At 46.3% G+C, this 26,208-nt stretch overlaps 1 protein-coding gene across 4 annotated transcripts in view; it reads right to left on the bottom strand.

Moving 5' to 3' along the window:
* GRIP2 (glutamate receptor interacting protein 2) overlaps positions 1–26,208 on the bottom strand; it is a 284,956-nt gene that overhangs the window by 42,685 nt on the left and 216,063 nt on the right. For all 4 annotated transcript variants that reach the window (XM_040592152.1, XM_040592149.1, XM_040592150.1 and 1 more), the window contains exons 2-9: positions 19,245–19,325; positions 15,948–16,083; positions 15,001–15,146; positions 12,100–12,186; positions 11,729–11,804; positions 11,058–11,203; positions 4,130–4,277; positions 3,262–3,431 (exon numbers count right to left, since the gene is read on the bottom strand). In XM_040592152.1, coding sequence (XP_040448086.1) covers positions 3,262–3,431; positions 4,130–4,277; positions 11,058–11,203; positions 11,729–11,804; positions 12,100–12,186; positions 15,001–15,146; positions 15,948–16,083; positions 19,245–19,325 — 990 coding nt within the window. The remainder of the gene's footprint in view (positions 1–3,261; positions 3,432–4,129; positions 4,278–11,057; positions 11,204–11,728; positions 11,805–12,099; positions 12,187–15,000; positions 15,147–15,947; positions 16,084–19,244; positions 19,326–26,208) is intronic.

Here is a 26,208-nt window from a genome sequence, read left to right as displayed (position 1 = left end):
TTTGTTCAAGGGCACACAACTGCTTCAGCTTCAACCCTAACCCCAGTCTAGCATGTGTTGACAGAAATCTGTTGCAGTGTGACATCCATCATCTGGAAATCCCTTAAAGTCATGATGGCACAAGTCTCCTCTGAAGTGCCTCAAACACCCCGGCAGGCACAGGTCCCTCCTCTGTTCTCGCTGATGCTCCTTTTGCCCTTGGGCAACACAGGGTCAGTTTGCTTTTCCTTGCCAACTGGGTTTTCTCTCATGAATCTCTGCACCATGCCGTCTGGATCTATTTTCTTCTGAGAGGAATTATTAGCTAACAAGCAAGATCGCAAGGATCTGGTTTATTCAGCTAAGTATGCCCACAGCAGAGCATCACTGCAGCCATGAGTTATCCCAGAGCTCTTAACCTCACAGCCACTTGCACTGACTGGCAATCACCTTCCCAGGATGAAAACTCCTCCAGGCTCTGTGTCCTCCAAGCAGGCAGAAATGCCACCAGTGCTGGGACTACCAGAGCTTTCTGAGGGTGCAAACCTGGGACAGGGACTCAGTTTATTTAGCGGATCCACCCAGAGATCTCATTTAAAGGTCATCTGTTAGTGCCTGTTAGTGGAAATCCATTTTGTGTGCATGCATCACAGGCATCAAATCGTTTAGATCAGGTTTTCCAACCAATACAGTGATGATATTTAGTCTTCACTACATATTTACTAAGTTTAGTACTCGGTCTATCAAGCTCTTAAAAATACACTTCCAGCTCCGGGCTTTCTGTATTGTGGATTCAAAAGTAAATTCAGAGCCAGGCAGCTTTTAAAAACAAAAATCGAATTAATAAATGTAGCTATATCTAGACAAAAAGGAAAGTTATTAATAAAATTAAGCACTTGGAACATGAGGGACAGAGCTTATGGGCATATATACAAAATCATTTAATCCATTTATAGTAATTAAAATTTTTCCCAATTTGTCTACAAATTCTTAGCTCATATCTGACAACAGAAAAAAGTGCCTTTGAAACTGAGCTGTCAGTGCACTGGGGAAGAGAAGAGAATTTGGACAATTTTGTGATAAAACCCTACAACCACCTTCCCCAAGCTTTCACACATCATCCCTGCCTGAGGAAACCCATCCATCCCAGCACCGCTCCTGGGCACCATCTGCTCCTGTTGATCCTGTGAGTAGAGTGTAATCCTCCCACAAACTCTCCAAATGCCCCCAGAGCCACAGAGAAAGCAAACTCAGCTTGACAAATCCCGTGCTTCAGCATTAGAACATATTTTTGCATGGTCACTGGAGCTTCAGATCCCTCTCCACTTCCTCAGTAATGGGATTTTGATTGCACAAGAAGCCACTTTTAAAAAACATAATGACGAGCTCCATGCAGGCACACACTGGAAGGACTTAGGTAATGCAAGTGGCTGAACAGGGATGCGTCTGCGTGGTCTCCTCAGTTGCTTTCCCCAGGCTTCACGCTCTTGCCAACCATGACAGTTTGCTTTTGCATGGCCTGTTTTTTCTTACTGCCCCTGTTTATTTTCCCAAACTCAGCAAAAGCAGCCTGTGGAGTTGGCACTTGCAATGCGGAGCAGAAAGAAGTGCCTCTCACAAGTCCAAATGCAGTTTGTCAACTCTGGTGCGGTTCCTCGGCTGCTCACCATGCGCTGCATGGTGCCACGGCTGGTTACACCACTGAGGAGCACTGCTTTGTGAACTGCTCCTCTTGGCCCCAGTGCTCTCCTTCCTGCCTCTACCACCTCCATCAGCACCAGTGAAGGTTCAAGCCCAAGCACTGGTCTCCAGCCACATACCTCTGCCATTTAACAGCCATGTGGATAAACAGCATCCTTCCGTATGATCCCTCATGTGTTAAGAAAGCTGAATCACATGTGGGAACAACTATTATATCCCTTATTTTTCATATTTATGTGTTACAATTATTGTTCCAAGTGTGTTCTGTATTTCTGCCACAGCAAACTGATCTAAGTATTGGGGGTTTGGGTAAAAAGGCTCTGAATGCATCCAGCTGTCCTTCCACAGATCCTCCTTCTCCTGAGCTGCTACCGAATGCGTATATTCTGAAAGAAGATTAGAACCAGGGCACTATTGGAAGGAGGAGAATAGTTCATTTTTACAGCCACTGAAAAAGGATTATAGCTTTCCATTTTTTCTTGGGCACAAAGGTCAAGTCATCCATCCCCTTTGTTAAACTGCTTTAATTCTGCACAAATTGGACTGGACACGTAAGAGATTTATTTCTAGACACAGAGATCTTAATAGATTTTATGTTTCACTGCATCATGTTAAATAAAACAACACAGATATTTTCTTCCTTTCCCCAAACTGTCCTAGAAGATAATGGAAAGAAGAGCTGTTTTCAGGGCTACTGTGCACCAATATCATTCCCAAGAGACAGGTGTTTGAAAATGGTTGCAAAGGGGACTGGTACAGAACAGTTATGCCTCAAACACCTGAATTACAAGACCACTAGTACAGAGTGTAACAAAACCACAGGCAAGAGGTGCAACAAATCTAGTAGTACTGAGGCTATGTTCACAATAAATTTTATATGAGAGCCAGAGTCAGCCTCTTACATGGAAGGAGAAACTAAAGGTGGGCAACAAGGATGCTGACCAGGGTGAATTCCTAACGACATTTACAGGCATTTTGACCTTAACCTCTCTGGAGCCAGAGTTTTTTCCCCTTGTATTTCTTTGGTGGGGGTGGTGGAAAGCAGCAGCTACAGATGCATTCACTCTACCCCTCGCTGCTCAGACACAGCTGCCATTCAAAACAGGCTGGTCTGGAAGATGAACACTTAAGTTACAGTTTTGTTTCCTAAGGAAGTCCAGCAAAACCCTGTCTAGCTGCTGACATGTCCTTTATAAAGCCTTACCAGGCGTCAGCAAACGAAAACTGAGCTCGGAAATACATTTGCCAGCACCAAGGTTGTTTTCCTCCCTCTCCATTAAAGTCTCTTATCCGAGGTACTAAGGAAGTGGCTTGCACAGCACTCAGCGCTGCAAAACCCTGGGATTCCCAACTCCAATTTCCCCATTCAAGCACAGATGTTACCTTTTTTTCCTATTCACATCCTTGAAGAACGTAATCTAATCACATGCATTTCATCAAAACATCACTTTCCCGCCCCATCCCCCTCCACAGATGTCTCTCTCTGGAGTCTGTTGCCAGCATTCAAAAGCAGCAAGAACCCCAGTAGGGACCTCAAGTGAGTTTTAAGGGCGACGAACAGTGTTTGTACAGAGAACACACCTGTTTCTGGAGGCTTCAAAGGCAGCCTGCTTTGGTGAACAGGTAGTATCTCTAGCTTGACATTTTCTGAAGTGGCAGCTAAAAGCTGAGTTGCCTCTAGTAAGGAGCAGTGCTCTGTGCTTGTGCCATCGATGGAGAGAATATGGTCGCCAACATGCAATGCGCCACATCTGCAAAGGGAACAGCAAGAGAGGTAATTATACACACAGCTCAAATCCACGTCCTCACAGTTGGGAACAGACATACAAAATTATTGTGTGAACTTGTGTGAATTTTGGTCATATCATTTCTTTACTTCTAATTTGAACATCAGGTTCAAAGTGCTGCCCAAAACACCAACTAAGATGGTTCATGCTTAAGTTAGTGCTGCTGATGGCTTGGGAAAGATCTTTTAACTTTTTTTCTAGTGCCCATTCATAGCTAGTCTGGATGGCTGAGGGCTCACCCAGCAGCGTAGTTAAGTCCTACATGCCAGCAGTTAGCTCAGCAACACAGCTAAGCACAGCTAGGGCTGCATAACAGTCTGCCTTTCTGCCTCTCCGTGTAAAGGGTGACTAGCTGACTTTGCCCATTACGAAAGGGCTCTAGCCAGAAGTTCCCAGAATAGGTTTTTGCCATTCCACAGCTCCAGGACAGTCAGATCTGAGGTTTTTAAAACAAAGCTCAGCTTTCACATGCATTGAGTTACATTCATTCCCAGTGAGGAGTGTCCACTGGTCAGATATTTTTAGCACACTTAGTGCTAAGAACATGTGGGCATGGCCATTTCAAGGCAAGGCGGGGAAGAATGGTATATAACTAACCAGGGGACAAAAAAGCAGTGGAGAAAGGAAAAGCAGAGCTAGGAGCAGCCTCTTCAGATCTGTACCTGTCCACCACGCTGGCTGGCTTGATCTTGTCGATGACTATGACCTGCTTGTTCCGGTGCATGGTTGTAGTCAGTGTGATTCCTAGCGTAGACCCCGGAGTCTTTGCTATTTCAACTAATAAAGGACCTGATGCATTTGCTACAGTATCTGCAAAACAAGAGAGCATCTGAAGACACTTCCCATACAGCCTTTTCCATTCCTAAATGCAGGGAGTTGGCCAATAGTGCTGACTTGCCACGTGTATCAGCAAACCTGTAGTTTGGACATCCTATACTCTGTATCACATGGCAATTTAACAAAGTAGTAAACTCCAGAAGCAAAATTGTTTCTGCACAAAATATGTATGATAATGAAGTGAAGAGATATTACAACAATTCACTCATAGAAACAAACCCCCTGCCTCTTTTCTTGGGGTTAAACAGCAAGATCAAAGAACAGATCGCCCAAAGGCTGTGCAGCAGTGACATCGATGGTATTAAAAGCACCAAAAAAAAAGGAAGATCAGAAGGACATCACTGTTATAGACTTCTTCCCAAACAAACAAAAAAGACACAAAGAAACAGGACCCCACTTTCTGAAGTACTCAGAAATCTTGTGTGCTGATGACCAGCACACAAGTCAGTCAACACCTGTGTGCTTCAGCACCAGCTTAGAAATACAGCCTCAGCTGCTCACTTCTGCTCCACCGGCGCGACCAGGGGAGCAGAGACACGGCGCTACCTACCCGCATGCTTACGAAAGCCTCCCCTCTCCCATCAGACAATACAGGGGTAACTCACATTTAAAAGATGCATTTCTGCAATAAGCTTAATAGATACTGTGAGATGATGAAGCTCCTACAAAATTGCACCTGTTAGCATAAGCCTGCGCTATACTTACTCACCTCTTCTGAGGAAGGGGAAGAAAAAAAGAAAGCCTGTATCTCTGGCTAATTAGACAGAAATTCCCTCCACCTCCATTACACACATTTGCTTCCAGATTACCTAAAGCCATCAAAGAGGCTGGATTCACTAATGTGTTATCACCACCAGACATCCAACAACCAGCACCCCACGTGTAGTTTGACCCCTCCCCAAAAAAAACCACTTAACGGAAACCCAGACATTCACTTTGAAGGAAAAGCCAGCAGAGCCCTCTGAGAGCTTGATGCCTCCTTAGCCCTTATTTATTCATAATAAGGCTTTTCTCTTCCAAAGCTATGCTCCACTAAAAATGCTGCTGCCACGCTCCAAAACTTGATGCGTGTCTTGTTCTTGCTCTCTGATAAACAGGAGCATTAATGCAGATTGCAGAAGCTAAGCCACAGCAAAGTCTCTCCTGAGATCTGTTGAAGATGCTGAGTCTCTGGAGACAGAAATTTCACTTGGAAACTTCCCCTGGAGATCCGCCAGGGGATGTTCAGGCTCCAGTCTACTCACAGTGCCCTTTTTCTGGGGGAGGAAGGAGGAGGAATGAGCCATGTTAAAGGTTATGCAGGCTTCAAATAAAACATTTTCTGTTCTCTGCTGAAAAGGACCACTGGGGAGATCTGCAAGCCTTGGCAAAAAGCTCAGTCTCAGTTTAATCAAAAGGTGCACAAAGCATCCAGCTAAACCCAGCAGAAGGTGCACTTAAGCCTTTGTTAGCAGAGGAAGCACCAAGAGACTGAGGATCTCTTTCCAAAAGCAAACATCAGCTATATGTTGGTTTTGCAGCCTGTGTGTGTCCAGCACATATCCTCTGAAGAGGGACACAGACCGATATTCCTCCAGCTGAAGGGAAGGCGATAGGGAAAAAAATAATGAAAAGCACTTGCTGCAGCAGTAGACCATTCTTTGCAAGGAAAATGCCTACTCCTCTCGGTTTTACTCAGCATCCAAGCTTCTTGGCTTTGCCAAGTGTTTCCCAGGGAAATCTCAACGTAATGATGGGTGAGCTTTTGGTACCTATTCCCATGCCAGGACCTAGGTTATCGGTAAGACTGTAGGAAATCAGTCCTGCCTCCAGCCCATGGTCCCTCCTCCCACCACACACAGCATGGACCACCCCACCGTCCTTTTTAATTCTCATCTCCAGTGGCATAGATGGCTACTGCTCCAAATCCATTTTATAGAGGCATTTGTTGAGGAAATACCAGCCAAGCCTCTATTAATTATTCCAGGGAAAGATTTGGCTCAAATCAAAGGTCAGGAGTCTACAATTTAGCAATATTTGAGACGTGATTAACATGGGGCTATTACACCCAAGCTAATTTAAAAAGAAACACGCAGAGGCCAGGGCAGGCCACACAATAACCTCACTGCAGGGAGTCGATTGGTGTTGCTGCTCTGCGACTGTGAGGTGTTTCTGCACCATCACATATGGCTGCAACCTGACCCAGCATCTGTGGAAAAGACATCGGCAGCTCTCCTGCATTTAACAGCAAATCTCACCTTGCTTAAAGCTAGACCTGTTCTCACAAGCCAAGAGAATCTAAGCCATGGTTCTGGAGGCTCAGCATCATTAGATATTCAACTCAAGTGCTGCTCAGCATGTACCACGGGCCAAAAATCACACTGCTGCAGAACAAGCATCACTGAGGCCAAAGACACCAAGTTTAATGTGGATACAGCAGCTTGCATCATTTCTCTAGAGTTTTGTTACCAAGGAACAGAAAAAACCACCTATGTACATGCCGTCTTGCATGGCTGTGCAGATTTTTATGCAAGGGTTTGAAAGCGTTTTGCAAGCAATGAACTGTGCTTCCCAGAGGAGAATGGTACCATTTTACAGACTGGGAAACAGAAGCACAGCTGTCACACAACGGGTCCAAAAAAATACGTGCTTGTTTAGTGGATGGACAGACAGGGTCCAGAAGACCCACTGGATGAATCATGTTACATCTCCTGACGTGGCTGGGGGAAAGCACACATGCTATCTTCATCCATCTTCAGAAACAACAGCTTTAGTAACCAAATAAACCCTTAAACCCTCCATCTTTTTGAAGACATCTGCTCTTTTTAGGTGATATTGACTAAATGAATAGGATAAACGAATTGGATAGGACCCTGCTAAAATTCAGTATCGGCAGCTCTGTCCTGAATCAGTTAACATCTGCCTCCAAATCCTGCCTGTGTTTTTCCTTCCAAACCCAAATTCCAGCCATTTCAAAATGTTCAGGTGGAAATTCAGTAGCCACCAAATGACTCACTACAAGTCTAATCCACCCTCTAAAGAGAAAAGCCTACCAAAACTGCCTCCAGTACAGCAAATTCCATCACTTTGTCCACCTGGTTGACCCCAGGAAGACAAAAACGGCTGTGTGAAACCTGCTCACAGCCATTTGCTTCAGGGGTACTCACCAATATCGTGCTGGATAAAAAGGAAACAGCATGCTCCAGGTAGTCAGACATCCCAGTGATGAAGATACAGGAGAGCTGGGTACACTCAAAGCTGGGGTTGGCAGGTATTTTCTAAAAGAACTTTCAGCAGCTTATTTTGGAGGAAACACTGTGGGGTTTCTTCCCTCTTGAACTGGTTTCCTTGAGCCTCATCTGGCTTTGCTCACCTGCCTAAGGAAGGATGGCTCTCCAAACCAGGCTGGAAAGTGTTAGGAGCACTTGCCCAGGGAACAAGTGAGGTGTGCCAGTAGGGATAATTTTTCCCTGCCATAATGCACTTTGAGGGGAAGGAAGAGGAAAAGGCATCCCCCTGGCAAATGCAAACAAAATAAACTAAAACCTTCTAGAAGAACCAAATCAGGGAGCTGCCCCCTTCCTGACAGAGCCCAGTGGCTTGCGATCCCTCCAGCTTCATGGGCACATGGAGGCATTTGACTTCACGGGCCCCTCATCAGGACCTACCCCTGCCACTGCCCAGCAAATGCCAAGTGGTCACCTATTTATGGGACACTACCAGCCCTCCACTCCGTCAGCAGGAGAGCCCCACAAGCCTAAAAATGAATGGGCAGAGGGGCAGCCAGGGGAAGGGGGAGGAGAAGGACGCAGCAAATTGCTTTGCTCACTCGTCATCTCTGGCAGAGGGTTTCCCCTCTCCATGAGTCAACCCTAAAGGCTGGCAGCCTAGCGCTTCGTGTCATGGCACACACAGCTTATTTACAGAGTAGCTATTCAAATGCCACCAGTTTCTGGCCGATCACTTTATTTGTTGGGTTGTGTTGTGGTGTTTTTTTCTTTTCTCCCCCTTTTTTAAAAGGCCCATAAGAAAGTGTTGCCACAGGAAAGCATCTGTTCATTGCAATGTAGATCTGGCATCAGCAAAGGGCAGAGATTTTCCTGATGCCCAAGGGAGGTGCATGCCCAGTTCACACTCCTTTTAAATGGAAATGGCAGATTAATTTAATTCCTTCGGTGGCCTTGAGAAATCTCAGCCAATTTGATTAAAAGCCTGCCACAGTCCCGTCCTACGCTGGCCTCCCCAGTGAAAGCCCGACAGCCGGGGGATGCTTGGTGGCAATGGCAAGCAGCTGCTGTGTCCCTCACACCAAGAGCAGGGCTGGCCCATGCCCCTCCTCCTGAGCATGCAATTTTGGCTGGGAAACCACGCAGCCAGCTGGGGAACACCATGATTCAACACTCCCCCGCAGCAGCTTTGGTCTCTCACTAAGGACAGATGTGGAAAAATAACTTCCCCTGCTCAAGGGTCAGCCCACACGACCCCAGCACGTACAGCTGCAGCAGAGAGCGAGGGCGATGTAAAAACCTCTCTCTTCCCCAGGGATGAAGAGGCCAAGCACCACATCATGGTGGTGTCCTCAGCTCCTATAATTCATCAAGTGAACTGTGTGGCCAAGTGTCCCTTCAACAAGTTTTCAAAATGGGAGTTAAGAGTGCTCCCTCCAGACTAGTAACTACTTCCAGCACCTGCTCTTCCTTTCCCTCATCGTCTTCCTGTGGCTGCTAAAGAAATGTCCATAATAGTTGTGATTTGAGGATGACGCACTCATCTCCCATTGCAGTTACTAGCCATTGCCTGGCAAAACTGTCTGCAGAGATTGTTTTAAGCAACACGTTCTGCATCATCCTGCCTTAAAAGAAAGCAGGGCATGCATATCCCTTTAAAAGGTTGGGGAGAAGCACTCTTTATGCAGAAATTATCTAAGGAAGGTGCTGTCTTCACATCTTGGGAAGCATCTGGCTGTGGTCCACTGTATATCAACAGAAGATGGAGAATCACTGCATAAACCCCTGCCATCACTCTGAGTTCACTCAACCCTAACAGTTTTAGGTGGCAGACTAACTCAAGAAGAAATACCAAGACACCTTCACGGCTATTTTTGCTCCAAGTCAGGTTTTAAAACAATCAATTTTCTGCAACATAGGCACCAGGGTACCGTACAAACAACAAACCCCGACAGCAGCCCATTCCCATGCACCATTAATTGTTTACTACTGTTCAGACTTGACAGCCCTGTACGAAAAAAAAAAAAATCCTCAACTCCTCCTTCCCCCGCCCCGGGCAGGGCTGCCCCCCCAGCCAGCCTGCGAGGAGAGGGACGGACATCCCTTACCGACCGCTGCAGAGTTATGACAATGACAATTAATGACATTCATATAGAAAGGTGGAAAATAGGGTTTGGGTAGTTTCTGTTCTCCATCATTTAAACCTTTCCTCTTTTTCATGAGTACCAGCCAGCTTCTGAAGAGGTGCTGCTCCTGTAGCATGGCAGAAGCCAGGCAGCATGCAGGCAGCCGCCAAGGCATCAGGTTTTCCTTCCAGCTCTCCCAACAGAGCACGTAGCTGCGTGGCAGACTGCTGCCCAGGAGCTGGCAGCCTCCTCCCCCAGGGGAGACCCAGTAAAGGGTCTGCTGGAAGAAAGGGGAAACTTTGGGGGAAGGAGACTCAAAAGGAGGCAGACAGCCCCCAGGGCTGACACAAAGAGCTCCCTTTTCCTGCTGCAACCCTCTTGCACATTGCATGGAGCGAGTTTTGACATTCTCAGCTCTCTTTCCTTGGGGTGGTGTGGTATTAAACTCTCTCAGCTGTGGATCCTTTTTATTTCCCTTCTCAGTGACAAACCAGAAAACAACCTGATACCACAGGCTCCTACTCCTCACTGGATCCTAGGCTCAGATGCGTTGGACTGGTTTGCGAGATTTGGGGAAAAGACTCCAATCTAGTCCGGCTTGTGGCTCCAGTGGAGGCAGAAACTGCTCAGGAGTTGTATATGCAACGTTCAAATCTAACACACAGCTCAACAAGCTTCCAGAGCCAACACAGCTTCGGACTCTGTGGTAACCTTAAACTCATTAACAACGCTCCCTGCAGGAACAGCTGTGTGTCACAAAGCCAGCTCCAAATGACTTTACAGCAGCTAATAATAAGCCCTTTCCCAGGGCTTGAAACTGAAAATCAAATGAATAAAAAACCACCAACGCTCCAAACCCTCAAACTTAATATCTACTGTGTAGAACACTTTAGAAATACCCATCCTCTGCCCTCCAGTAAATTCTGTCTTATTTGGGGTCAATCAGTTGATCACCCCTCATTTATTTCAGCAGTAGATCTGCACTAACATTTCTGAGAAAGGGAATAGCTCCAGAATTAAGCAAGGTCAAAATTCAGAACCAAAGCCACAGCCACATTAAGTCTCTGCCTGCTTGCAGCTGCTCTCCTGCACACATTTAATAGCAGTATTTGCAGTGCTGGCAGAGCACTCCAGCCCCCTTTAATTCCAACTTCTCCTTTGCCCTCCTTGCCTACATTAGAAAATCCCCTTTTTCCCCCTCCTCTAAAACCGGCCACCATTCCCACCCAGACGCATCATTGGATAAGGGCACTTCAAATGCATTCAGCTAAGCCAGCTTTGAACTCTACCCCCTACACCCGTATCGGCAGTGCGCTGCTCAGCATTTTTCCACTGAAACCAAGTATCCCAGTTACTGTGTCTAGTCTCACATACTTTCCAGGCAGTCGGAGAAAACGCCACCACAACCATCCCAGCCTTACCCATGATGGTCACATCATACTCGATCTGGAAGAGTGCCTCCTGGCTGCACTGCCGCAGGATGTTGAGGGCATCAGCGTGAGTCATGCTGTGCAGAGGGATCCCATCAACGCTCAGCAGCCTGTCCCCAATTTTCAGGGACCCTTCCCTGTAGGAAGCCATAAGCAAAAGGGTTTTTTGGTGTATTTATTTATATTTTACTTATATATATATATGTAATATACATACATGTTTTGTTGTGTATACATATATTTGTGTCTCTGTGTGTACATATGTACATAAAGCCAATTACTTCAATTCTGGGGGAATTGAACAGTCCTTGGGCCAATAGCTTGAGTTATTTATAGTACCAGACCCATCAGACTAAATTAGTGGTATGAGAATAGACAGACTGCCTCCTGCTTTCTAACACAGCATCAGCTATTCATCTGCACAGGGTTAATCAAGTGGCCGCCTCTGGAACAGGGGTTTCTGCTTATAACATCCACACATGGGTCAGCCTGGGAGCACCAGACCCACCCTCCCCACACACCACAGGTCCCACACCACCAGCGTGAGAAGCCTTGGGGAGGCACCAGCAAGGAGGGCAAGAAGGGCATGTGTCCAAGAGCACAGTGAGAGCTGCTGGTTTGTCTTGTGGAAGCACATGTTGGAGGTGCATCGTGAACGTTACCTGTCCGCTGGACCACCTGGCCTCACGTAGGTGAGCACCAGTGGTCTGGACTTGTGCCAGTCTTCATGGGCTCCCCCTGTAATCAAACCGGGAAAGCCGTAAGTCACTGGAGGTTTGAAAGTCTGAATGAGAGTGCTCAGAAAGGAGAGACATTTATCACCTAACAGCTGACACAGCCTGAAAGCAAAAAGACTGCCTCGGATTAGGCAGCTGGCAGTCGTTGAAGGCTGCACGGGATGCTCTCCAGGACATGCTTTCACTTCTCAGCTGATGTTTATGACATTCATCTTCTTACTTTTCTCTTCCTGCTTCCCAAATCACCCCTGCCAGTACTTGTCCCCTCTTTGTTTTTCACTGGAGAAGGCACTAACCTCTCAGCACAAAGCCAAAGCTGTTGCCTTCCTTGTAGAGGGACACCTCGATGGTCTTGGGAATAATGCCAGCGCTACTCTCTGGCACTAAAGAAAGAGAGGAAGACGCAGTTACCCCCAGATAAACCTTTCCCATGCCACTCTGCAAAAAAATATCAAAGGTCATCCAAATGCACTGAAATGAAAGTCCAGCCCAATCTTCCCAGTTTGAAGAAAAAAAGAGACCAGCCCAGATGCATGCATGAACCTTCATCAGAGCCAACCATCATGTTTTAGGATGATTTCCCAGCTCAGTGCTGTGCGTCTCCCCTCAAATTTGTCTTGGTTAATACTCTGACATTCAAGTAAAACTGTCTCATTTATCAACTGGTTTTAACGTGTTCAGCATTACCCAAAAGCCAGAAGCTTCTGCTGCAGATGGAAACTTACTAAAAAAAACCAGCAGCAGCATAAGGAATCAAGTCACCGGTGACCTTAAAGAAAATGAAAATCCCAAATCCTCAGTGCAAAAGGTTGGGGTTTTTTCCCTTACCTCTCATATTTTGACTTTAGAAAAGATTAAGTGAATCCTTTAAACTGATCCTAGGGGCAATTCGGTAATTTTATGTTAAATACACAGTCCTATTTAATGTACAAAAGTAAAGAGAAAAAGAACGAAACTGCTTCTGTCCCTTTCCATCCCCTGCTGTTTAATGATTTATTGAACTACTGCAGTGAATATGGGACAATTTTCCAGTCTTCTCCATCCAGAACTGCACGCGGCATTTCAGCCTGGTCCACTCTGAAAAGATCAATTCCTAATCTGTAAACCAAGTGCAATGAATGGCCACAAGGATAATCAAAAAAAAGATTAAGAACTCGATTTCAGCTTGGCAAATTGGAGCTGAAGGCTCCCCTAGGCACATCCGCGCTCACATTTCTTTGGCTCGGGAGGGGAAATTTGAAGCGAACTTCCCCCCTGTCCTCACTGACCACACTGGTCCTCACTGGCAAGCACCCTGAGGGCTTGCAACCTGCATCCAAATTAGGGTTAAACTAACCCTTAAATTAATCCAAAAGATGTACCGTGGTGGCATGGTACCGCCTTGCAGGCAGGCAGCCCTGGGGACCAGGTTACAGCAAGGCCAAATAAACCCCCCAAAACACCGTCCCCCACGCAGCCGCTTTGTCCCTGCTGCCAAGCATGGACCACTACACCAGAGGCACAGCCTGGAAGGACTCCAGAGGGGAAATGCCCAGGGCACAGGAAGGCTAACCCCTAAGGCGTGATACTCACATAGCAAGAAAAGGGTATAAAGCATCCACCAAGGAATTCAGAGGCCACTTAATTTCTGTCTTAAGCATCCAAGCATGAAGTTCTGCAACATCCTTTTTGTAAGATCAGTGGGGAGTGGGGAAACCTAACACAGGGCTTGGTGTGTTTATGAAAGAGATGATATGGCACAGTGGCCTGACAACTAGACTTGGACTTGCAACGAAGGTCTCTTCCAAAGCACAAAATTACGAAGTGGGGAGAAAAATTCAAACCCACAAACACAAGCTATTGAATTGCACTGTATTTCTGCTCTTTCCCAGGGAAAGAGGGAGAGAGGCAGGTGCACAAAGCAGTAACGCCCTCACCGCAGATAAAAGCCCACAATGAACTAGAGCAAAGCAATAACTGATAATTCCCTGTATTTCACAGTACTTCTTGGTTTGGAGTAGTCATAAACAGCATCAATAACCTCCTTGGAGGGAAGTCACTATTTCACTGTGCTCTTTCTGCTCACTCAGAGCTGGGAACATTTTTGCATCACTGCTATTGATCGAGCCATGAAGTATTGGCACTGTTCCTTAGCTGGTAAGTACAGCTTATCAGATTCCTGACAGCCAGGCTCACAGCTGAGGAGAAAGGTTAAGAGTTGTCATCTCTAGTAAGCATGAGAACATGGAAAACTTGAGCCACGGTTTGTTTTACTAGGGTTGTATGCAAAAGCTAGCCAGCATTTACAGCAGAACAGAGGGGCACGATTAATAGAGATTCAGCTAATTTAGATTATATTTTTCTTCTTCTTTGGGCTTTATATGGTCATTTATATATTGAATACTTATCATGTAAAGGCAGCAGCTATAGCAAAGCTACAAAGTATAAGATAGCTTCCTATCTAGGGCAAAATGTTTAGATTTCATTAGTTTTGTTTTTCCTGTCATCTTATTTTTAGTTGTTCTATTTCTTCTGCCCCATCATTCCCTGACTGATCTGGGTAACTGAATGAGTAATAACTGAGGGGATCATCTTCACGATGGAAGGACTGTGATGAGAAACTGTATCGAGGCATTTGCTTTAATCAGAACAAACAAATGAGGGCAAGAGCACAGAGTCTCCCATGTCAGGACACAAACCCTGTGAGTGTGAGCTGGGTTGCCAGCTTCTGCCAGGGCCCCTTAGCTGGAAAGCAGATTGCTTCAGCTACCCTTCTGAAAACACCTAACATTTCAAAGCATCATGAGGAATAACAGCACTTGCCACAGTTCAGAAAAGAGGATCTGGCAATACACGCTCAAGACTGAATAAAACCTCCCATAGCCATGCTCCAAAAAGGAAAAAGAAAAACAAGCTGAAGCAGCATCAGGAGGCAGATTGGCCTGTGCTACCAAGTCACTCCGAGGCAAGACAGACCTAATCAGCCATCTCCTGCCGGTGTGCATGAACAGGCACCCACTGTGCTGGAAAAAGCGCTCTGCTCCGCCCGCACACAGCTCTGCAGCATCCACCACGGCACTGCGAGCAGATGAAGGCAGAATGTCAAAATGCCCCTGGATACTGCCTTTGCCCTGATGGCTAATGCATGAGCAAATCCATCTGTACCCCAGGACAAAAAACAGCCAAGAAAAGAGTAGCGTTATCAGAGAGGTACCCACCAGCTGGTGGAAGCTCATACTCTACTTCCAGCACTACCCTTTCGCCCACGTTTTTCAGCAGGCTTATGATCTCGTCATGCCGCAGCTTGGTCAGGTTAATACCATTCACCGACTTGATGTAATCCCCAACGTTCAGCTGGTCACTTCTACAAATAAAGAAGAAAAAAAAAAAAAAAAAAAAGCAGTGGTAGCACAGAGTCTCTGCTACACTCGCATGCACCTGGCAAACCTTTGGTAACTGGAGGGCTTTCTGAACAAGCCACCAACCTTGGGCTGATCTTAGGTGTCTGACTGAATGTGTTGCTATCAGAGGGAAATGCTGAAATCAAAGCCATCTATCTTTCCCAGTGGCAAGTGTTCAGATCTGTACATAAGCAACAATTGTGGTCTACGTTTCCACAACCTCGCTTTTTGTTGCTCGGTTCCCATTCATGTAGAGCAATCAGTCAAAGAGAAGCACACCAAGAGCTGTCTGAAAAAAATTCAGCAGGGAAAGAAAACATCTTTGCTTTTGCCTGTTTTCTGCAAAATTGTTCAATTACTCCTTCCTTTTCTCTGCTTCTCAGAGCCTTTCTTCTCCCATTCCTTTTCCAAGCCAATAACATTACTTACCCACTCAGTATTCAGAACAGATACAATATTAAACCACTTAGCTTGATCAAGATGTATTGTACCATGCAGCTCTCCTGACAAGGCTGCCTAATTTCACAGAATCCCAAATATCCCTACACAAAATTTCAGAGCATAATTGCACAGAGTATGGGAAGTAACTCAAAATAGAAGACGTTCTACTTGGTGAAGCAGCAACTTTGCATTCGGGGGCACTTCAAAAAAGGGAGTTGGTTGCCAACTACTTTAATTATAACTATATTCATCCAGTAACTAGAACATGCAACTATTACTCTCCAGTTTTACCGCACTCTCTACACGCCATTTCCATTTCTCACCTTGCAGCCAGTCCTCCTGGCCTCAGATTGGAGACTCTTGGCTTTCCGTCTTTGTCTGTGCCACCTGAAATGGTTAACCCGAGGGTGCTTCCTTCCTTCTTAATCAGCTCCACAATGGTGACCCCTCTAAACTCCTCTGAAAGATCAGGAATAAAGACAAACCTCTCAGTGGAAGGCATATTCCTCCCAATCCCAAGGACACCCTTTTCCTACAGGGTTGGAGAGCAGACCTGGGATGAAACGAAGAGAAAGTTTCAGACAATGTTAAATAAAGTTTGCGAAACAGAACTGCGTCCTGGTGGACCCACAGCAGTGGAGGGAAAATGTTTGCATGCAGGTCTGCAGGCAGGACCAAGCAGGGCAAAGTAGAGGAGTAAGGGCTTGTGAGAGAATAAAAACCTTGTGTTTCAAGGTGCTGGAGGCAATGGAAGGACTCAAAACCAGAGTAATGGGATCTCAGCAATGGTCCAGGGAGACTACCTCAGGAGCTACGTTTGATATAGAGTGGGGAGGGTCTTAGGAGGGCTACAGGTCAGGCAGTCACAGTTACCAGGTAGGAGGATGCTGTGGACCTGCAGTAGCTGCCTGGATGGACAGAACAGGGTGGGTCTTAAAATATTGTGGATAAAAAGGATATCATAAGGCATCAATACAGTTGGGAGATAAAGAACACAATGTGGACAGGGTGGGATCCTGCCATCAGCAGGGGAAGCAGGAGGAGGCACGAACTTCATTAATTCACAGCAGTTTCCCCACCCATCTGCACCTGGCCCACATCAAACCTCCTCCATATTACCCACCTCAGCTACACCTGAAATTGAAGACTCAAGTCACTTTTACAACATAACTGATTCCACTGCCAGCTGTAATAGATATCGTAGGGCCAGGTTTAGGGGATGCACACCCCACTAGTTTGCTGCAGGCAGCATATATTTTACCTTCCTTTAGTCCAAGATGACACTCTCATTTGTCCAGCACGTATAAGCTCAACCTGCTGCTGGTTTTGATCCCGTTACAGCTCACGTCTGGGTTTTACAAAAACAGGGTCCCTAAACTATTCCAACTTCTGGATTTGACAGGAGGGGAGTAAATTAGCAGGAGAGCCAGCACTGGCCCAAGGAAAGACTAAGAGCTCTACAGACTTGGCAGAAGACAGCTCCATGTTAATCCACATGACGGCACTCGCACTCTTTGCTCAAAGCAGGACTAGCCCTGGGGCAAATCAGACTACTTTCATGCCTTGCCAGAGCCTCCTCCAAGAAGCTTTTGCAGAATTTGTCTACAACATGATCTATCTACCTCCGCTATCTCTGCTGTACTGCAATCTCCCACGATTTTACAGAGGGAAAAGTCTTCCTCACACAGGGCAACTTTCCCCAAGGCCGCACAAGAGGAGGAGGTGGTGAGCACGGGCAGCACACAGCAAACAGCAGTCCCACAGCAGTGGACTAAAACCCATGCTGCAAATGCCCCCAGAGTTTGTTTGCACTGCAGAACCCACCAGGCTTAAATGAAATGCTGTATTTGGAGAGCGTCTTGCACGCTATGACTTCCAGAGCAAGGCAGGGTCTCTTAAGTAACATATTGACACAGAAGATCCACGCTGGTGCAGGGCTTCTCCTCTCCACCCTCTTTCACTGGGAGAAAGCACGGTGTCATTTGTCACTGAGGTGCCTCATCACTAGCACTTTGCTCCTTGAGTAATTGTGCCTCACTTGCAAGTCCTGCCATGCACTACCCGTTTTGTAAAGCACTTCCAAGAATAATCTGTGCACTTGACGAATGTGAATGGGGAACCTTTTTGCAATCTAGCACCAGTCTGGAAGGCGTTTAGGCACTGCTGGGCACCCATTTAACGTGGCACTGGCAGCTTGTTTTAAAATGTCAGGTCCATAATGTTTCTGCTCTTTAAACTTGGGTTTGATCCCTTGCCAACTACAGTAACTTAGTTTTCAATTCACCAACCCAGGATCCCAGGGGCTGCCAGAAACTTTGGGGTGGCTCCCCACCGTGCTGGAAGGAACACCACCCAGCACTATCCTGCAAATTTCCTCTCAACTACAGACATGACTGATCAACACAGATGGTGCCACAAGGGGAGATTATTAGCTCTTCAATGGGGTTTAATTTTGATCCTTGGTAAGTGTTTAAAATGAGAACTCCCAGAGTGCAATTACCCATTGTTATGGGTTCAAGGAGAAATCACTGCTCCAAAAAAAGGCAAGTCCCTGAGATCAATCTATTAAGGTAAGCAATAAGGGATTTTGACCAATACTTCTATAAATCTACTGCTGCTATCACAGACACACAGAGATGTAAAAGCGAGCTGGTTAAGCAGGATCTGATTTTCAAGACAGAGTCTTTAAGTGTCATAGGAGAACAGTCTTGGATTTCTTCTCTTGGCATATGTGCTTGGATTTGGCTGCTCAAAGCATCCCACAGCAGGAAAAGCATGTCTGAATTTTGCCCTCCCCGTTGAGATATCTTGAGCTGGGATCGTTGGATATACTGGCTCTTGTGAGTGGGGTGTTAGCCTCTCTCCATCAGGGCTATGGTACAGTGGCAACGTTTTGCAGAAGCCCCAGAGGATGCAGAATATCCCCTAGAAAATTTGCTGAGTGATGAAGCAATAGCAAACAGGCCTCGTTTCCTCTCCATCACCTACACCACACTAAACCTAACCTGTGACTGGGTTGTTAACCATCAGAAGTCAAAATCAAGCCCCAGGCTTTATTAGGAAGGAGATAAACTGTCCAGAGCAGCCCACTCAAGCCTGCTGGTGTGCCACTGGCTTACAAAAGTCCAGCACCAACACAGGCAAACATACTACTTTTTCTCCACTCCATCTTCAGCCCACAGGGGTGTTTCAGCACGGGAGGGTTTATCTCACACAGAAGTCTGCTGTGACTGACTAAATATCAAAACAAAATTAGTCACACATGGGAAACACGAAGCTTGCCAGACACTGCCAGTCTCCCTCCCCACCTGGTGAGCTCAGATATGGCAGCGCTTCCTCCCTCTCTCTTTTACTGCTCTTTTCCTCTTTGCAGGTGTCAGTGCAGCACAGTCCTTTCCTGGCTCCCTGTAACCACCATCGACAGCTCCATGCCAGCCTATGGTTGCACCAGTAACGCACCACTCACTGAGACCATCCACTTCTGCCCTCCAGCAAAAGCTTTGCTGGCGGATGCAACAAAATGGGCATTTTGGGATATTTTTACCTGTTTTAGGGGTAGCTAAGTAAAGTGTCATGGATGCCCCGATGTTTTGGAGCAGAAGCTGACCCCCCTCCTTTACCTGGGATGCTTTGCCTCCTGGAGACCAGGGCTGCGTCCATCCCACCGGAGTCTTTGCTCCCCTTCGAGTAAGGGCCATCGTCTGTGAGCAGAACAAACACAGAAGCTGAAATTAGTACCAAAAGCAACAAACAGAACAAGAGCACTTCAAAAAGTTGTCCTGGTGACACCAAAATTGAGATCACATCAGTATCACAGACTGCAGGCAAGAAAAAACATTTCCAGCCCTGGCTTTGCACTGTGCTGTGTGGGCTATCTTGCTTTTTAGAGAGGGAGGGAAAGAAACAAGAAGGCAATAACATTATATGATTTATTCCTCTTGGAGCTAATCCATTAGGACAGAACAAAATTCCCTTACTCCTGTAATTATGCGGAATAGCTGAGGACAGAGAAAGCTGTGGCATTAGTCTCACAAGTTTTAAGCCTGTCATTATGCTTGTGAAGAAACTTAACGGTCTTTGGAAATGGAGTTATACATCAGGACACTAACAGGGCACTAAATCACTATACTTGAACGAAATTGCCTATTCTTATAGATCCCATTATTTCAAAGTCACATTTTCCTGCTGCTGTTCCAGCCTCTGGACAATATAGAGAGCACCTTCTCTTAAGTGATTTTAAAAAAAAAAATAAAATAAAAAGAGGGAAGAGAAAGTAGTAGTATGCACTGTAAATGCACCATCCAGCTTAAGTTTAATTTAAATTTGAAGCATTTAAATATCTTTGTATTCTCCTGCTGGAAGATTCCTATATGGTCCAGAGGTTATTCGCAGAGAAGGGAGCGTGCTTATACAGATTTCATTGCCATCCACATAAAATGTCTATTTTTATGGCATTTCCTAAAAAGCTGGCACTTTTTCAATCAATAATTTCCAGTAACCGTGTAGTATCGAATAACTCCCATTCCCAGTGACCACATTACTGGATTGCCCTTACCCTTACCGATTTTTCAACAGCTGTGAAGGTTTAGAAGTTGTACATGATAGGATAAATATGGGTTACTGAAAACCTCATCCAATTATTCTTGTCTGCTACGCTTAGGTAACTTAAGTTACAGAGAAGTTTTCGTCTTGCTGAGTACAAAGTGAATGCCTTTTGTTCAGCCCCGTACCAGACAGTGGTCCGTACGCAGAGGAATTGAAACCAATGCTCAGTTTGTTGGCAGCCCACTTTCCCCACAAGCAGAAAAATGACGGTGTAAACAGAACTACATGGGTTACACTTAACCGCTAGGAGGGGAACTCTGCTCGAGGGCTTGACTACTTTTTAAAAGTAAAATGAAATAAGGTTCCACCTGAAGTAATTTCAAAAAAAGCCAGAAAAAAAAAAATAAAAACTTTATCTAGTTTTAACTCTTGTTGCTCCAGCTGAAGTAATTTCACAAGCTGACAAAACTCAGTGAAAAGTTTTGGCTGACTCAAATCTGCACTTTCAAGCATAAAAAGTTTCAGCCAAAAAATCAACATCATTTAGTTTTGCAGCCCAAATTTCACAGCTCATAGAGGGACGATACAGATATCCAGACCCTGGACTCTTCTCCTATGTCACTTTGAATGCTCTTCCATCACCACTAAACTGAAGATTTCTAATGAGGCAAGAACTAGCACTTGGCACTGGACCATCAGCAAGCTATGCCAAGCCACTGCTGCCAAATCGCATTGAACCTTGACACCCAAGCATCCAGGACCTCTGTGAAACAGGGGAACGAAGCTCTGCCTTTTAAAAACATAAGGGGAAGAACAGAAAGGGTAAAACAGTGCTGTCCTGACCACAGTGATCTTGCAGCGTTATTCAGTGCTGACAGTGAAAGCAGCAGCACTTGGCTAGAGAATTACAGCAAGCACCAAGAGGAGCCATTGATTTCAGGTAGGTGCTGGTACAGCCTGGCATCAATTCTAAGAGCAGAAGCCTTGAAAATGAAATTTGCGTTTTTAATAGCAATGGTTCTTTGGGTGATGGGGAGACCAGCATCAAGGTTAATCTGGGCTAAATGACTCTGGAAAGAAATTTAATTTACTTGGGACAGCTTAGCTCCAGCATCCAATTTAAAAAAAAAAAATAAATAAAAAAAGCAAAGCCCCATGCCATCCCTTTTTCAGTAGCTGTTTGATATTAATAAAGATTCAGAGCTCTCAGTCTCTGCTGCTGTTGGCTGTGTTCATCTTAATTTCTCTCTCCAGAAAGTTTTTCCTAATATCCTGCCTTACCTTCTCTCTGTCAAGCCCACGCCTTGGATAACTGCAGAATCAGAGAACAGGGATGGTTTGGGAAGAAAAAGCAAGGCAGCATTTTCCAGGGGAGCAGCAGGACGGGGCCAATACAACTACTCCCTGCCCACACAACTCAGCCCAGCAGCCACAACCTCACTTTATTTCTTTGACAAATGCAGCAGCATGTTGGAAAAGGGACCCCAAACCAGCAGCTCAGGGTATCCAGCACGAGTCTGCTTTTTCAGCGCTGGAGGTAAGTCTGCAAAAGGCACCTGCAGAATCCCCTGGGGCAGCCAGGGCTGGAGCCTCTAAGTGCCACTGGAGCCTCAGTGTGCGAGGATCACCCCAGCACACAGCTGCCTTCCACGTGAGAGCTTTGCTGCCAGCTCTGACTCCAGGTAACGTGCTCAAAGCAACAACGTTCTGCTGCAGACGGGATCCCTGCATTCCTGGAAACCCACGCAAGATGGTTTGAAGCCAACTCCATAATCTGCTGGCACAGTAAAGCAGTCAACCATCTGCTTCACATAAACACACTGCCCTAGACCAGACAGCCACCAGCACCCTTCCCCGCTTCATTGCCCCATCACAACCCCGATCAATATTGATATGAAAACCCAGTTCACTAATGGTTACCCTCCCTACCCCAATAGCTGTTGGCAAACATGCCTTGGCTTCCATTTCAGCAAGCAATCAGGTTTCCTGGGCATTAACAACAGCTTCCACCACCAGCCAAGCGGCGAAGAGCAGTGACCCACGCTGCAGCTGCTGCCAGCAATTAGCAATGCACCCCCCTGCACAGTCCCGCACTGCTTCATCGACAGCCAGATCACCCAGCAAATAATTAGCACTGCAGCTCCCCTTCCTCTATTGCTTCTCCCTTCCAAACTCAGTTGATTACGCAAAAAATATTTGGTTTTTGCGCTCATTATCTGGCTAAAATGTTTGAAAAGGAAAGGAAGCTGCCACACACCGCCTGCCGAAGTGTGAATTGGCATTTGCTTGCATTAGCATCCCTGCCGCGTGGCTCTTTGTTCATTTTCAGTTGATTTCCTGCTCTGCCACTCAAGCTGGTATTAATGGAGTCACTTTTTTCTGCAGTTTTTTTGGTTTTTGTTTGGGGTTTGTTGTTTTTTTTTTGTTTCGGTGGTACTTCTCTTTGTGCTCTTAAGTCATTTCTCCTGCTTAGCACAGCATCAATTCAGAGGCAAGGCTCGTAATGAGCCTGATTGCTCAGTCTGCCCAAATTGCAGCACCAGCCCGAGCACTGAAAATTCATGAATCTCTCTACTCCCCAAAACTGGGAAAATAACTCTTGTTGTTGGTGGGTTTGGTTTTGGGTTTTTTTTAAGTCTGCATAGGTTCTTTTTGTAAGCTATCAGTATTGGACTGTTAGAGGTGTATTTTCCAAGCTTCTTCTCTCACATCAAGAGGATCAAAAACTTGTGCAAAGAAAAAAACACCTGCGTAATTACTGATTTTCAAGCAGCAGTGTTAATGCTGGCTCTAGATCTTTCAGAAAAGCTCACCAAGTACACAAGACACAACACTTTACATATATTGATCCCACGGGAATCTGTGACAAAATAGAGAAGTTCCTGTAAGTTCTTTGACAATAGTTTTAGCCATTTCAATGTCTTACTAACAGAGAGAGAAGAGCTCCCAAGTCCCCACACCTACACGTGGCCCTGAACTGTCCTCCCTGCAGCAACAGTATCTTAGAGTAGTATACGTCTCCTGCAGTGACAAAAAGGAAGAGATAATCCCATCTCATGCCCTCAAAAACAAACTGGACAGATAAAGGAGTAGGAAAAATACCTCCTTGCTTTAGCTGAAGCACCAGGGGCAGGAATAAAAGGTCAGGGCAAGCTCCAACATCCCACCCTGCTGCCAGACCGTTAATGGCCACTCTCAGAAGGGCCTGTAGTCAGTGGCATTTCAGTGGCCCTAGTGCAATGTGTCACCTCCAGCCAGGACACTGTAATATTTTATGCTATCCCTGTTTAATTGAGATTGTGCCAGTAGCATCCAGGTTTCCAGGCAAGACAACCCAGGAGCTAAAGGCCTCCACTGGATGCACCATCCCCTTGACAGGCAGCACAGAAACTGGCACAGGTTTCATCCCCCCACCTCATCCTCAGTGGGGGAAGAGCTCAGCCACATACAGGTATTCTTCAGGAACTTGCACCCAAATAAAAGAAAATTGAAAGACTGAGTCTTCCTCTGCCACGTGGGAAACCCCAGCTGGGATTCAGTGCAGAGCAGCGAGGAGCAGCCACTGCCCTGCAGCACGCAGCAGGAGCCTGGCACAGAGGCACTGCCACTGCAAAAGAGGGGGCCCAAATCACACCAAGGCTGCCCCCCGAGCGGAGCAGGCAGCTTGGCCTTGGTAGGAAACCGTCTGTTTCCAGAACAGCCCTGCTGTGCACTAGACAAAGCAGGGAGTCGGGGCAGGGACAGAAAAAAAGAGAGGGGGGAAGAAAAAGGCAAGGGGGCGTTTGAACAGTTTCATTGAGTGCTCTTGCTTTTCTCAGACGGAGGTTTTTTCCCCCGTTGCCTAGCTTAGCATCTCACCACTGAAACGTATTGCCTGGGAAACCAGGCTCCCCAGCTGCGAGGTGCAGCCACCCTCCCCAGATCATACCCCAGTATGCACCAGAGGGGCACTGGCAGAGAGCAGGGGCTGCCCAGAGATTAGTCTCTTGGTAACTAAACAGCATGGGGTTGTATAGCCGGAGGTTTGCTACTTGCTTCACACATGCCATTTGGTACCTCAGCTCCAGAGATGGTCACAGGACCATAAAAAAATCCTGTCACCTGCTCTGCCACCAGCACAACCACTTCTCCCTGTTTTTTCATCACTTAGTGTTTTGGGGATTATCTACTTCTGCCCTCTGCTTTACAGGAGAAGCCAAGAAAAGAGAGGGGAATAACAGTTGTCGATAATTGCAGTCCAAAAAAGAAGGGAACAAACCCGTTAACGGGGGCATGGGCATGTGTGGATCTGCACGATGTCCTCCCTGGCTGCCAGGCCCCACGGCTTGCCGCGACAGCAGCCAGCCCAGTCTGTGCCTCTGTCATGTTTTGTTGGGCATTTTGGTTTAAGATTAAGAACTGGAGCATTGACAGGAAAGACAAGTTGCTCCACAAGCAGCAGAACGTGGTTTCTTGATTTCTCATGGCGCTCTCTGTTGGGAATTCTCCTAGGGTCTAACAGTGAGGTTGAATCTACCTCCCTGACCTTGCCTTGTCATGGAAGGCACGAACACGAGTCTCTCCTCTAACAAAGATGCTTGCCTGCCCATCAATCACCCAGCAGCCTGCAGGCTGATTTACAAGGGTCAGCTGCACACTTTTAAACCAATCTTAACCCCCAGGAGATCCACAGCTTCCCTAAACTAGTGATCCCTGGGCTTCCTGAATGGTTTGACCCATTTGTTGAGCCCTCCCCAAGGCTCACTTGCCTTCCTGAGCCACCCAGCCAGCCCCTGGCTGTCACGGAACCAGCAGGGACGTCCTGGGCCAAATTCTCCCTCTGTAGCAGCCAGCACCAAACCCAATCTCAATAACACTGTGACTTTTCTGAGTTAAATTCCCAACAGGATGCAAGCACAGGCACCAGGATCTCCCACCATCAGTTAGGTCTCAAGCCAACCTCTGTTAAAACAAGAAGGAAGAAAAAAAAAGGGGGGGGGGGCTTTCTTAGAAGGAGCACTGATTTAGGAGTTCATTATCCCTGCCTGTGGGGGGGGAAAGGAAAGGTTTTTTCATTTAGAAGAGTTATTAGTCTATGTTATTAACAGAGATCACCTCTTAATGAAAATCGTCATTGGCTAAATAAGATTGTGACAATTAGGCTTGCTGTCTGCAAGTTGTTCAGATTCCCGGATCGCTTTAAGACAGTTCCCACAGAGAAAGTGCATTAATCTTATGGGAAGACCAAGAGGTAAAACCTCCCATTTGTTTAATGGAAAAAAGACAGTTGGAGACAGTTATTTTGCTATAGGGTAATTGCACTCCTTGTTTAGAAAAATTAATACTAAAACAGCATTAAGAACCAAAAGCTGTTCACGCTAAGGCAAGCTGGTATTGTTTTCTAGAATAAAAGCATGAGGTTGGAAGCAGGAACCCAAACGACTAAAACTAAATGCGATTTGATGCATTGTGAGGAGAATTATTTCTGTAAATCAAGGGAGACATTTACCTGCGGTGGGTAAAGAGCAGTCGGGTACGTGCGAGAGGGTCAGGCAGCTAGTGATGATTCTAACTGCGGCTGCCTGCTGGCCAGGATTTTAAAGATATCTGAGTGCCTAAGATGCAGGCATGTACTTCAAAACCAGACTATAATCATCTTTCTGTATCTTTAGGCACCTAATCACCTTTAAAAAGGTGTTGTCTTACTAGAAAGAGGAAAGAGAAAAAATATTTCTGTGCACACGCATTCTGCGTCTCAAATTGGGGTTTAGTTCCCAAATTACACAGCCTCCACTATAGCCTGGCCAGGGGCTTCCATCATTAGAGGAAGGAATAACGTAACCCTTCCCACCATTCCCCAGGCTGGCACTCCACACGGCATCACAGCCGATGGCATTTTATGCACCGGTAACAGGTCTGGGTTTGATTGAAAGGCTGTACACAGCCCAGCCTCCATCACATCCCCCAAAGAGCAGCTGGAATTACTTCAGCACCTCCGCAGCAGGTCAGAGATGGCTGTTTCAGCTCTGCATGAGACCAGCACAGCGGTGGCCTCCCATC

The sequence above is a fragment of the Falco naumanni genome, chromosome 4 (assembly GCF_017639655.2).
Source record: "Falco naumanni isolate bFalNau1 chromosome 4, bFalNau1.pat, whole genome shotgun sequence".
Classification (NCBI taxonomy): domain Eukaryota; kingdom Metazoa; phylum Chordata; class Aves; order Falconiformes; family Falconidae; genus Falco; species Falco naumanni.
The sequence above is the reverse complement of the archived record's forward strand: the minus strand, read 5'-3'. Positions and strand labels throughout refer to the sequence as shown.